General features: G+C 37.7%; 1 protein-coding gene across 2 annotated transcripts in view; it reads left to right on the top strand.

Annotated features, from left to right (window-relative positions):
• The first annotated feature begins 2462 nt into the window (after positions 1 to 2462).
• HSF2 (heat shock transcription factor 2) overlaps positions 2463 to 14304 on the top strand; it is a 33057-nt gene continuing 21215 nt past the window's right edge. Inside the window, exon 1 of one of the 2 annotated variants that reach the window (XM_047759520.1) lies at positions 2463 to 2748. In XM_047759520.1, the coding sequence (XP_047615476.1) occupies positions 2656 to 2748 (93 nt within the window). In that variant the 5' untranslated portion in view covers positions 2463 to 2655. The remainder of the gene's footprint in view (positions 2749 to 14304) is intronic. The other variant, XM_047759509.1, reaches the window with a different exon arrangement.

Here is a 14304-nt window from a genome sequence, read left to right as displayed (position 1 = left end):
AAGAAGCAGCAGTTTGTTTTTCAGAAGCTCTCCAGATGATTCTGATATAGGCTAAAACTTGAGGCACATTGGTAAAAAGGAAAAAAAAGCATATGTTTCAGACTGCAAAAGGCATGGTTTCCATTCCAAACACAGCCATTTGATTTTAGACGCACCACCTATTTCCTGGTGTCATCATCATATTAGCTGCTTAATAACTTAACCCTGTGGCTGACCTAATGAGTATTATAAGTAATACCTGCTCATTTGTTACATTGATAGTCTCCTGCCTCCAAGTGATTTGGATACAGGATAAAGTTTGAGAGGCACTGATCTATATGTGTAATATATTGGAAGCAGATCAGCTATATCATTTGAGGGACCCAATGCAAAGTGAAAATGCAGGGTCCTTTGTACAAAAATTAAGAATTTCAAGATGGTGATGTGCAGAGCATTAAACCAAGCATGGGGCCCCTATTAAGTATAGGCCTACAACTGCACAGGATGAATGCCCAAAGAGGAGTTTTTGCTTGTATCAAACCACACCACTTAGTTTTGTTTTCAGATAGAAGTAATACAATGCCATGAAAGTAGGCCACATTTCCTCCTCAGACATGATCTCCTGTGCTGTCAGTCAAACAGATTGTGCTTATTAATTTTCCCATCTTTGCTCAGTGTTATGGGATAGTTTTTAGCTATTGAAATGCATTTTTACTTCAAGACCCAACTTAAGTTACCATCTTCTAAGAAGTCTTCCCTTACTACCTTAACTCATTTAACTCTGTCTTTCTAAACTTTTCAGTACTTGTTTTATGATATAAATTTAGATCTTTTAAAAAATATTAGTAACTGCTGGTCATTGTGTTCCTCTTGTTTCTTAAGTCAGAGTATAAACATCTGAAGTAGAGATGGGCTTTTGACGATGCAGTGTCATCATCATACAATGAAAAGAGGATGGGCTTTTGAACTCAATAAAGCCTGGGTTTACACACTCTCTCTTGTTTACTACCTGTAATATAGGTAAATTCACTTTGAGTCTCAGAATTTTCATTGGGAAAATGAAGTAAGACCTACTGCACTGGGTTGTTAGGAGGATTAAGGAGGATTAAATTATATATGTAAATCCCTGGGCATATAGAAATGCTCAACAAATATTAATTAATTTGTGGAATGTCTCCCTCCATACATTTGATTTTATTTCAGCAAACATATCATTTATGAACACAAAGTTAGTATTCAATATTAGCTCTTTGGAAATCGTGTGTATTTTATTTTTTATTGTATTATGTTAGATGTACCTAGGAAATAAATCTATTCTATGTTGAATTTCATATAAACTGTAATTGTTACCTCTAACTTGTTTGTAAATTCTCTTTTTTTAAGGCCACACCCATGGTATATGGAAATTCCCAGGCCAGGAATTGAATCCAAGCTGGCAGTGACCGGAGCAGAAGCAGTCATACTCTTTGCCCACTGCCCTGCGATGGGAACTCAGTTTGTAAACTCTTATACATTACATTCTGACTTTTGCAAAAAAAAATTTTCTGTACATTTATTTTGTACAATTTTTTGTACAATTCTTTATATATTCAAAGTATTCTCACACCTACTATGTAATTAATGTTATCTCACAGGGGTAAAAGAGTTTTACTCCTAATAAAGAGATGGTAAATATTGGCACAGACAGATTAAGGGATTTCTCTAAATTACATACTACCAGTGAAATCTAATATCCACTAATGTGTCCTAAATCAGATATGCTGACTCCTTCTGTAATATTTTCTCCACTATACCAAATCTGTAAAGGACATAACACAAAAAGGACAATTATTTTAAGAATATACCTGTAAATTATCTAACGGAACAGTTATTTTGATTGAGACGCTTTCTTTTCACGCTGACCACATAGTGAGCATTCTGTGTCTGTCAAATTAAATAGCATGCAAGGTGCCTATTACAATTCTTGATTCACTGTAGTATGTGTTCAGTAAAGAGTGAGTTATTAAATTCCTCTTTTTGATAAACTCATTCTAAAGGAACAATTTTTTTCCCAATGAAAATTAAAAGACAAGGTTCATTATTTTCAAGACCGTTTCAACTCGGGCCTAGCAAATCACGCTTAAAAGCTGTTTTTCCCGCATGTGAATTATTACTCTCCTTCCCCCTGCCTGACCGAGGCAACCACACTTTGCCTACCAAACTTATGACTCAAAGGCCCCTGAGGACTTTTTGTAGCCTTCCAGCCAAAACCCAAGCACCCAAAGCCGCTTCCACGTGAAACAACCAAACACACTCCCCTGCCCCTAAGGTCAGCTACAGCGAGAGCTTCTGTATAAAAGGCGAATGAAAAGGCAGCGCCCCCCTTTTAATCCCACCCCAAAGTCTGCAGTATCCAATCACTTTTCTTTGTCGTGAGTTCAGCGCCTGGGATTGGCTGCGAACGGAACCGGCGCGGGACCAGTGCGCACAGGCCGAGCGGGGAAACTTGTCCATCACGTGCGGCCGCCCGGCCACCCCGCCTCACTGCACGCCTGGCGGGGCCGGGGGGGCGGGGCCCGGGAGCTGCTGCGCCTGCGTTGTGGGCGTTCTCGGGGAGCAGCTGCCGCCGCCGCCACCGCCGCCGTCGCTATCGCCGCGTTCGGGTGTAGAATTTGGAATCCCTGCTCCTCGTTAACAATGAAGCAGAGTTCGAACGTGCCAGCTTTCCTCAGCAAGCTGTGGACGCTTGTGGAGGAAACCCACACCAACGAGTTCATCACCTGGAGTCAGGTAAGGGTGAGGGCACGGCGGCCTCCGAACCCCCTGGCTAACCTCCTCTCTCGCTTGCTCCAGCGGGGTTGTCTCTCGCGGCCTGCGGCTCGACTCTCTCTGCGAGGCCCGCGGCGCGGGGGATGGCGGGGTGGCGCGGGCCTCGGCGTGCGGCCTCGCGGGGCACCCCGGTATTGTTCGCTCGGGTAGCTGCCGGGGTCCGGACCGGCGCCGCTGGCTCAGGCCGCGGTGGGGGAGGGGCGGCCCGCGCGGGGCGCCGCTGCCCGGGAGACCCCGTAACGGTCCGGCCAGGCGGCGTTCGGAACCCGGCCTGCTGAACGCGGGCGGCCGATGAGACGCGGGGGCCACGTTACTGCACACTCATCCTCCGTCCTCCCGCCCGGCTCGCGGGCTGTAGCTCAATGAGGGCACCGGCAGCTCTGCCCGAGATCTTCACCGCGGGGTTTTTCTGAGGCGGTCGTTACCAACGCGACCTGATTCTTGCCCCCCAAACAGACACTCAGCGCGCCTCGCGCCTCGGCTCTTTAGGACAGCAGTCAGAGAAGGAGGCAATTGTGTAAACGCAGGTTCCTGCTTATCAGGAGGTTTAAAAATATTATATAGAAAATGGTACATTATTCACGGGAGATCCCGAGCCATTGATATAAGCGCATTTTTAGGATTATTTTAATAAAAGTGTCCACAGACAGGTGTTCAGTAACAGAGTGAAGAGCTAAATTTCACCGAACGGTTGCCAGCAGTGTGGTGTATAGATGCCGTGATCATTGGTTAGATCCTAATTGTGCCACTAAACAAGGATGACCTTAATCAAGATCCCTGTCTTGTCTGGCCCAAGTGTCATCCTCCGTAAGATGAACGGGTTGCTTAGGTGATCCAAGACCCCCTTTAGTTCCAAATGCTAAGATTCTAATTAGAGTGATTATTACATAAACTGCGCTTACGTTAGAATACACTCTTAAGCTCTTGGAATCATTTTGTGAAGGGGAGTGGAGTTTTCTTACTGTAGATGATCATCCGTTTGGGATATTATCTTGTTTAGAGGTCTGGAAAAAAGTGAAAACTACCTGCACAATGCCTAGCACCTGTTAAGTGCTGAGTAAATGTTTCCTTTTCTTCTCCCTTTCTTTTCTGTTCCTTTCCTATTATAGGAACCTTAAGTTTTATTACTTAACTTTTATGGTAATAGGAAGCACTATATTGAGTATGTGAAGTTTTGACTACTATAACAGCATATTCTGCCTTATATTGCTGTCAGTTTTTAATTTTCTTTATCTCCCTCTAGGACTCAGTTTTCTTGAAGGTCAGTATCATCGATTGAATGTTGTTTGTTAAACATTCGATGAATTCTGTAAAGTTGTACTAAGAATGGTGAAAATAAGGAATCCAGTCACCAGTATACACTTAAAAATAAAAAATGTCTCATGCTCTTCATCAGTCATAAGGATTAAAAGTTGACAAGGATGGATCAGCACAGATTGCTATTACTCAGCAGAGTTAGGGTTTGGACTAAGAGTCTCCCCACTCCCAAGCTGACTTTTATCATACCTATCTTGTTTTTATTGCCTAGGAATGGTCCCTAAATATATTTGTAATTGGTTTTAATTAAGGGATATTTTGTCAGTGGCAGGTCTAACAAGTTCTGATTAGCCAAAATATTTTAAAAATATTCTTCTTTAATGGGCAATATCAAATGTGGAGAGTTTCATACTAATCCATAAGTGCATCACTTTATGAATTCTAACTGAAATAAGCCACTTAAAATCACTCTTACTTTTCCCATTTTTTGTCTAAACTTATGTTTTAGCTATTTATTTTGTAAAATATAATAGGACAATTAAAGTATAAATTCAGTGAAGGCAGGGAATGTATTTGTGCCAAGAGACCCAGTAGGTACTTAATAAATGTTTGATGAAGCAGTGAAATTCTTGGAATAAGTAATGGAAATGAGGAATGATAAAGTTAGAATTAGGCTTGAAAAGAATCTCCAAGATCATCTGGTTTGGTCTTAGCCTTATGTGGATGAGGATTTGAGGCTTAGACAGGTTAGATTATTTATCTATAATTACAAAGCTGTCCATTATTGGAGATGGGACTCTAACATAGATTTCTGACCTCTCAAATCATTCTTCCACCAGTAGCAGTACACTTAATACAGGTTATCACAGTATTTAGTTTTATACCAAAAGGTTTCCCCTCCACAAGTCAGTGGACAGTTCTAGATTAATTTTGTCTAGGGCTAAGCTTAGTTGTGTAGGGAAACTGTTTTACTCTCCCACAGATTTTTCCAAAAACAGGGTTAACAATGAAAGGTAAAACTTTAGTTGAACAATGATGTTAGATGGAAAAACCAAAATAATTTACTCTCATCTCTTTTAAGATGCTACTTACAGTTGTTTCTGGTTTCTTTCATACTTGTTTTGCTGGACTTCTGTTGAGGTAATTTAGCATTTATACTATCTGAGTGAAAATCATATTAAGACCTTTAAGAAGTAGCAGATGTTTTGGAAACCAGGCAGTCTTTTATGCAATTATTTTCACTTATGAAAAATAATTTATTTCTCTAGCTTTAATATAAGGAAAGGGGAGAAAAGTCCTACCAACTGCAATTTGAAAAGCTTAGTTTAATATTCCTGAAGAATTATATTTGTAATAGGACAAAAATGAAACAGTACCCCTATCCACATCATTGATTACAGAATTATAATCTTCTGAACAATCAAAATTATACTGTTATGGACTTTTGTGTATGTGTGGGTGTGTTTTTAGGGCTGCACCCGCGGCATATGGAAATTCCCAGGCTAGGGGTCGAATGTCAGAGCTACAGCAACACAGGATCCAGCAACACAGGATCCAGGCCACGTCTGTTACCTGCACCACAGCTCATGGCAAATCCAGATCCCCGACCCACTGAGCAAGGCCAGGGATGGAACCCGCATCCTCATGGATACTATGGATTCGTTTCCACTTTGCCACAAAGGGAACTCCCTGTTACAGACTTAAATAATAAAAATTTCTTTATATTGAGAGTCTTTAAACCTATTGTACATCCCTTAAATTTCCACCATTGATGTTTCTTTTTCTTTTCTTTTTGTTTTTACATGCCCTATTACTTCAAAATTTTGTATAGCTATTTTGACTCTGGTAGGCAGTCTGTTATCAGAGTCAAGGACAGAGTACTGTCAGACTACCTAAACCTGTTTTAAATGTAACAGAGTCCTAAACAGAGGGCACAGGTTTAGCTTGGAAGCAACTGGGGAAACTTGATATTCAGGGACAAGAGGTTGTGGAAGTTGAATGGAAGTTCTCACCATTGATAGTGAGGAACAGCCTTTACCATTACTGGTATATGATAATTAGTGTATATTGAAATCAAGCAATATGAAAAAAGGAAAGTCTTTGTTTTGCCAGTGTTACTATCTTTGTCCCAGTTCCTCAGGTTGCTTCACAAAACCAAGAAGTGATTTTCACTAAGGACCTCATACCTGTCTGTTCCATCTTTTGGGGTCCTATGGCAATCTCAGCTTCCCTGTCTATCTCAAATCAGCAGAGGCAAATCAGGAAATAGAGAAAGGGGGTAAAACCAGAATTTGTCCAGTGTTTTCTAGCTGTTTTGGATGAATTTGAACAGTAGATCCTTAGACTTCCTACTGTTATGATATTGTTTTGAGGTTTCCAACAACCATTGCTTTATTACAGTATTCTCAAGTGAGAATAACAAAGGCCATAAATGTGGTGGCAGAGTAGGGGTAAAATCCACTTTAGATGGGCCTACAGAAAAGATCGATTCGTTGACAGGTACTTTTTACTTGTATACATAAGAGAGAATAAGCTAGAGACTCAGAAGGAATGGTTAGTAAGCATTAAGAAATTATAGACTAGTTGTTTAAAAAAGTGTTAGAGATTTCTGTTTTGGAAAGTGTTTTTAAGTAATGAGCCTGAAGTATTATATTATTATTGAGTATTTTGGACATATTTAACCAAGAATGCAAATTTGAGCAGAAACAACTGTTACTACTCTTTGGAAGTTTGCCAGTATTTATGAGTAAGACCTAAAGAAAAGCTATCATCCTTCCCACCCTACTGAGTAGTAGTGGCTTTTTTGTCCCTTAAAAAATGTAAATTGAGTGTTCTGTGTTATATTGTTTAAGCTTCACAGGTTTAAACAACAGTAAGGTGGAATATTTGCTCTCAGAGATTATTTTTAGGAATACCATAAGCAGAGACACAGAATGATGTGAATGAATGAGTTAGGGTTGTTTGTGTTTGAGAGAGCGGATATAAACAAGAGGCATAAAGCTCTTCATTTAATATAATCCAAGAATTGAAATTCTAAAAATATAGTATGGTTCACTGTGACTAAAGAGTCATCTATTTAGTAACTCACAAATGCTTGTTGTGACTCTTGTTAAAACCAGACAGTGTGCTAGATAATAGGAATTCATTCAGGAGTGAACAAAATAGCTGCCTTCATAGACCTTACATTTTAGTGAAAGATATTGGTAATTAAAAAGTCAGCAAACACAAATGATATAATTTCAGTTAGTGAAAAGTACCATAAAGAAAATAAAGCAGGATAGAGAGAGTATCAGTTAAGAGTCCAATTAGGAGGCAGAAATCACAGTATTTTGAACAGAGAAAGTTTAATAGAATTATTAACTATATCAGGAGAATTGGAGTAAAGAAAACTCTAAAGAATGTAAGATGCATTCATCACTGATAGGTCTGAGGTAGAGTGCTCAAGTAAGAGCCCTTTCTCCCAAGTCTAAGACTTGTTGGAGAGAGAATGACCATACCTTATTGAATGGCCGAGAAGTCACTGATGCCACACTAGTGGGACCTAGTGGAAATCTGTCCTTCAGAACTTGCTGAAACTATGCCTTCTAGGGCAGGGGTTGGCAGATTTTATGGCCCATGGGCCAATCATCTGTTTTATAAATAAATTTTATTAGGAATATAGCCACACTTAGTATATTTACGTATTATCTATAGTTGTTTTCTTGCTAGAAGGGCAGAGTATGACCTTATGACCTGCAAGCCTAAAATATTTACTGTCTTGCCTTTTAAGAACATATTGATCAGCCTATGCTCTAGAGTACCCTAGAAAGGTGTTCATGGGAGATATTAGGCAGATGCTTCAATTTGAAACATCCCAAGGGAGAGGGAGTGTTGGGGGAAGCTGCTGGCCTTAAAGTGCTGCTGCCTCCCATGCACTGCAAGAGCTGGGTACTGGAGAACCTGCCTGCCCAGCAGGAATGTGCCAAGGAGACACTGGAACCAGGAAGGTAATATCTCTAGTATCTTCTATGACAAAGCTTAACATCATGCTAGAAAAAAGATATTTAAGGCTCAGCTCCATATTTGCAGAGTAGACACTGAAGAATGAATTTGGAGCAGTAGCTTGATCAGTAGCATGTAAAATGACTGGAATTTGTTGGTATTTTAAGAGTGATGAGGAAAGCCTCTTTGAGGAGGTGATATATGAGCAGAGATCTGAATGATTAGAATGGATGGGCCAGACAAAGGGGAATGGCAAATGTAAAGGCCTTGAGCCTGGCATGTTCTTCGGATTGCAGAAGGCTCATGTGGTTAGATTATCTTTAGATAACATGAGTGTGAGGTCAGAGAGGTAGGTAGGAGCAGATGGTGCAGGGCCTTGGGCCATGGGAAGGAGATTGTAAATGAGGGATCTAGTTAGAAGACTATCATAGTTTTCTATGATGGTATTGAAAATAGTGTGGTTTAGGCTAGGGTAGTAGCAGTGGAGGTGATGAGAAGCAGTCAGTTATGGTAACTACTTTGAAGGCAGAGCTGCATTAGTGGTACATTGGCTGGAGTTGGAGGAAGGACAGAAAAAATTAGAATGACTCATAGATTTGGATGATGGTACCATTTACTGAGATGGGGAAAATTCAGAGAAATGCAGGTGGGGATTCTGTTTGGTCATGTTAACTTTGAGGTTCAAATGGATCACTAGTATTATTTGAAAATCATTTTGTTTTTCTTACATTTCATTGACCACACTTGGTCAAATGGCCATACCTTATTTCAGAGGAGGTGAAGAAGTACAGTGCTGGGAAAAAGGAGAGCATGAATGACTTCGTACCAAGACTTTCAAGTGACCACGTTAAATACGATGCTTAGGTAATGTAAGTTTCTGGCGTTCAAGGTGGAGTTTGGAGCTTGTGAGTGGTAAAGCCGTGGGACTGGATGAGATCATCTAGGGAGACAAATGAAGATAGAAGGACCTGAAAGATAAAGTACTTCAATATTTAGGGAATATGAGGACAAGAAATAGTCAGCAGAGGAGATTGAGATGGAACATTGAGAAGGGAAAAACGAGAGTAGAAGAAACTGGTTCAAGGAGATGATTAACCATGTTAAATCTTGTTGTGCATGTTCCTATATACCTCTTGTGTATATAAGCAAAAATTTCTCTAGTTTCTCTACCTACATTGAAGGGTGAAATTTCTAGAAAATAGGTGTGAAATGTGCAGCCTCAATATCAAATTATTTTCTGAGGAAATCAAACAAGTCTGTACTCCTGTTAGGTATGCATGAGATTTTTCTAGTAGTCCATATCTTCACAACTTGTTATTCTCATTCTTACTAATTTTTACCCATCTGGTAGATATAAAATGTTATCTCAGAGAGGTCTTGATTTATATTTCCCTGACAAGTGATATGTTCAAGCACTTTTCATATATATTGGCCATTTGTTTCCTATTCTATGAAATGTTTGACCATTTTCCTATTTGATGGTTTACCTTTTTATTATTTGTAGGAATTCTTTATATATTCTCTGTATTGGGGGGATATGCCTTCCCCTATTTGTGGCTTGTCTTTTTTACTTTCTTTTGATGAGTATAAGTTCTTAATTTTAGTATAATTTATCATCCTTTTTTTGTGGTTCATTTTTTTGTTTCTTCAGAGTTTTTTTGCTTACCTACTCCAAGGAAAAAAAAAAACTTTTCCATCTTTCTTCTGAAAGTTTTAGAGGTTTGCATTTTATATCTAAATCTAGCTCACATGGAATTGATTTGTGTGTGTGTGTGGTATAAGGGATCCAATTTTTCAGTTATTTCCAGTTATTTTCCATATAGATATTTAGTTGTTTTAGCTCCTTTATTGAATAGTTTCTTCCTCTACTGATTTGTGTTGCTACCTCTGTCTTTCAGCAAAATTATAGACAGCTACTGTGATTTTGTGTTTAGGTTCTCTGTTCTGCTCCATTGGATGTTACCCCCTTTTTTTTTCCCCACATATCACACGTTTTAATTACTGTAGCTCTATAAAAAGTCTTGCTTTTGGGAAGGCAGGCTGTTCCTCAGGAGTGTCTTGACTACAATTTGTCTTTGCTCTTCCATATATGTTTTAAAATCAAGTTCCATTAAAAAAAAACAGCGGGAGTTCCCATTGTGGCTCAGCGGATTAAGAATCCGACATAGTGTCTGTGAGGATTTGGGTTCAACCCTAGCCTTGCTCATTGGGTTAAGGATCTGGCCTTGCCACAGGCTATGGCACAGGTCACAGATGTGGCTTGAATCTGGTGTTAATATGGCTGTGATATAGGCTCTGATTCAACTCCTAGCCTGGGAGCTTCTGTATGCTGCAGGTGCAGACCTAGAAAAAAAAAAAAGAAAACAAAACACCTCTTGGGGTTGTTTGTTTGTTTGTTTTTTTAAATTGGAATTGTATTGAAACTGTAAATCAGATTAGAAAAAAATCCTTATGATATTGAGTGTTCCTTGTAATATTGAGTGTTCCTATGAACAAGGCATATTTGTAAATTCGTTTTGTTTAATAAAGTTTTATATTTTTGCAATTAGATTTTGCTCATCTTTGTTAGATTTTATAGATATTTTAAGTGATATCCTTTAATGAAAAGTAAATAGAGCTGTTGCTGGTAATTAGAAATGCAAGTAAGATTTATATATTGATAATAAACTAGTGAGATAATCATTTTACTGATTTGGATTCTCTAAGTGTACATCCATAAGTGTCTGGATAAAACAGTTTTTATTCTTTCAGAACCTCATACCTTCAGTTTGTTTCCTTTTTTGCGCTGGCTAAGACCTCAGGGTGTCAAATAGAAGCAGCCATTATGGAATCTCTTTCTCTTATTTTTAAAAGGAATGTTTCAAATATTTCCCCTTTAAGTTACTAGCTGTTAAAATTGAGAGTCTTTAATTTGCCTTTTTGTTACTGATGTGGGAATTAATAGGATAACTTAAAGGGAACAGGGCATGCCAGGATGGAGAATACAGGAAAAAGCTGACTTTGAGAGAGTAGGAAGATGGGCTTGAAATAGACAATAGATTGAGAACATAGTGAGTTAAAGGACATAGAGTAAAAATGATTGAAAATTCAGGTGGTAAATTTGAGATGGTCAGGGGCAGAGGCATAGATGTGATAATCATCGTACATAATAAAGTCAGTAATTAGATACATTAGATTGCCTAAGGAAAGCGTGTAAAAGGAATCATGATCAAGGATAGAAATCTAAAAAACTCACTGCCTCTTGATAGATGGAAGACAATTGAAAAAAAATATGAGGTAGGAGACCCAATAATGTATGGTTTCAACACCATAAAAGGAGAACATTTAAAGAGGGAACTGTCAGTAGCCAAATGAAATGCCACAGAGAGGTGTAGGAAGATGAGGACTGAAAAGAGGGCATTGAACATTTGACATTCTAGAAAAAAAAGTTTCATAGAATGAGAAAACCAAAGCCAGTTTTTAGAGTAAGTGGATGGTCTGAATTGGAGAAAGGGGCTTTACAATATTTTTTGTTAAATTTTACAGTGAACAAAAGATACATGGGGTGGGTAGATTGAGAGGAATTAAGGTAGAGGGAAAGCCCTTTTAAGAGAAAAAGATGTATGCATTTTTAAATTTTAGTATCTATTACCTAACAACTGACACTAGTTATTGTCCAATTTTTAAAATTTTGTCAATCTAATTAGTGAAAATCATTTGTTTTGCTGTATATTCTGTTGTGAATGAGACCCAACCTTTTTCTGAATTTCACATTGGGTTTTTCATCTTAATGGTTTGTTAGAAAAATTTTAATTAGTGAATGCAGTTAATTTTCTGTCATAAATATTAGAAATAATTTTTATGTTAATAATCTGTAAACTTCATTGACTTTTTAAATAGCTGTATTATCAGTGAAGTTTAAGTCCAGAAACAAGTAATAGAAATCCAAATGCCAGTGGCTTAAACAAAATGGAGATATATTTTTCTCTTACATCTGAAGATACTGAGTCATCTCTTTTCAGCCATACTTAGTTCCTCTGTTTCAGTGATTGATGGAGATCTAGCCATTGGCTTCAAATTCCAAGCAGAAATACGGAATGTAGAGATTTGACACTTTGAATTTATTGCTTTTTAAGAAGCTTTTGTGAAAGCCCTACTCAGTCCATCCTGTGCTTGTATCTTATTTGCCAGGTATGTTATTTGGTCACCTCTGTTTGTAAGGAGAGCTGAGAAATGTAGTTACAGCATCAAACAAAATTGTGCTGTTACTTAGAATTTAGAGGATTATGTTGTAAATGGTAGGATCTCCCTCTTTTTAAGGCTGAATAATGTTTCATTGTGTATGTATGTACATGTATATAAAATTATGTGTTTATATGTATATAAAATTATATATGTATATAAAATTATATATATGTATATATACATCACAATTTCTTTATCCATTCTTCCTTTGAGAGACACTTGATTGTTTCTGTCTTGGTTATTGTGAATGATCTGCAGTAAATACACAACCCTTTGGATATATATCCAAAAGAGGTTTGCTAGGTCATATGGTAGTTCTATTTTTAATTTTTTCAGGAACCTTCATAATGTTTTCCATAATGACTTGACCTTTTTTTTTTTTTAAAGGACTGCACCTGCGGCATATGGAGGTTCCCAGGCTAGGGGTCCAATCAGAGCTGTAGCTGCTGGCCTACACCACAGCCACAGCAACATGGGATCTGAACCATGTCTGTGACCTACACCACACAGCAATGCGGAATCCTTAACCCACTGAGTGAAGCCAGGGATCGAACCTGCATCCTCATGGATACAGGTCAGATTCATTTGTACTGAGCCACGATGGAAACTCCCATAAAGACTAAATTGTAAGTTGTACTAATTTACAATCCTGCCAACAATATACAAGGGTTCCCTTTTCTCTACCACCTCACCAACACTTGTCACCTTTTTTTTTTTTTTAGTAGCCATCCTAACAAGTATGAAGTGATAATCCCATTCACTTCATACTTGGTTTTGGTTTGCGTTTCCCTGATGATTAATGAAATTGAGCACTTTTTCTTTCGCATAACTGTTGTCCATTTGTATGTCTTCTTTGGAAAATGTCTAATCAGATGCTTTGCCAGTTTTTTAATTGGGTTATGTTCTTTTTGCCATTGAGTTGTGAAAGTTCCTTATATATTTTAGATTTTAATCCTTTATCAGGTATGTATTTGCAAATATTTTCTCTCATTCCATTAAATTCTCTTTTTGTTTATAGTTCTTTATGGTGTAGAAGCTTTTTAGTTTGATGTAGGTGTTATGTTATTTAGCTTGTCTGTAGTAGTCATTTCATTGCGTTTGTGAATGTATGTCACATCATCATGTACATCTTAAATGTATACAATTTTAGTTTTTTAAAATTAAGAAAGTAGAGAAATCTGATGTTTCCTTATGTTTTCTTCTAAGATTTTTATAGTTTTAGCCCTTATGTTTAGGCCTTCAGACTATTTTGAGTTAATTTTTTTGTATATGGTATAAGTTGGAGTCAAGGTCATTCTTTTGCATGTGATTATACAGTTTTACCAGAATTGTTTGTTGAAAAGACTATTGTTTCTCCATTGAATTTTCTTGGCACCCTTGTCAAAAATCCTTGGACTGTATATATATATATATGAGGGTTTATTTCTGGGTTCTCTGTTGTGTTCCATTGATTGATCTGTCTTTATGCCAGTAGCCATGCTCTTTTGATTATTGTAGAAAAAGTTTCAAATTATTTTTTATATGGAATAACACTAGTGACTTTAAATATAATTAGTAACTGGATATTACTGAGTTCTCTTGTGGTTTTTCAGTTGATTGTATTAAAGATACAAATGTGTCTGTTGATAAAAATACAGCTTCCTTTCAAATTTTATCTTATTTTTTGTCTTAATTGCATTGACTTAAATAGTTATGCTGGCTGTATACTGTATTTCTTTTTCTTGTTTTTGATAGAAGAATGGAAATCCTAATGTTTTACCATAGAATATGAAGCAGCTTTTGTTTTGAGACATATTCTAAACGTTTGAGGCTGATGTCTTAAAGCTTAATTGCAATTTGGAGCTTGATTGCAGTTTGGAACTTCGTTGCAGTTTGTTTTTGTTGCTGTTAACAGGAATAAAATGATCTGAAGGTGGAAAGACTGCCAAGTTTGGGGATTTGTATGTTGGGGATTTGTATGTATCACCTAATGTCAGAGGATCTTTCTTTTCTTTTCTTTTGCTTTTTTCTTTTTTGGGCCACATCTGGGGCATGTGGAAGTTCCTAGGCTAGGAG

Source organism: Phacochoerus africanus, chromosome 2 (genome assembly GCF_016906955.1).
Source record: "Phacochoerus africanus isolate WHEZ1 chromosome 2, ROS_Pafr_v1, whole genome shotgun sequence".
In the NCBI taxonomy this organism is placed as follows: Eukaryota; Metazoa; Chordata; class Mammalia; order Artiodactyla; family Suidae; genus Phacochoerus; species Phacochoerus africanus.
Note: the sequence above shows the minus strand (reverse complement) of the source record. Positions and strands in the feature narration are given on the sequence as shown.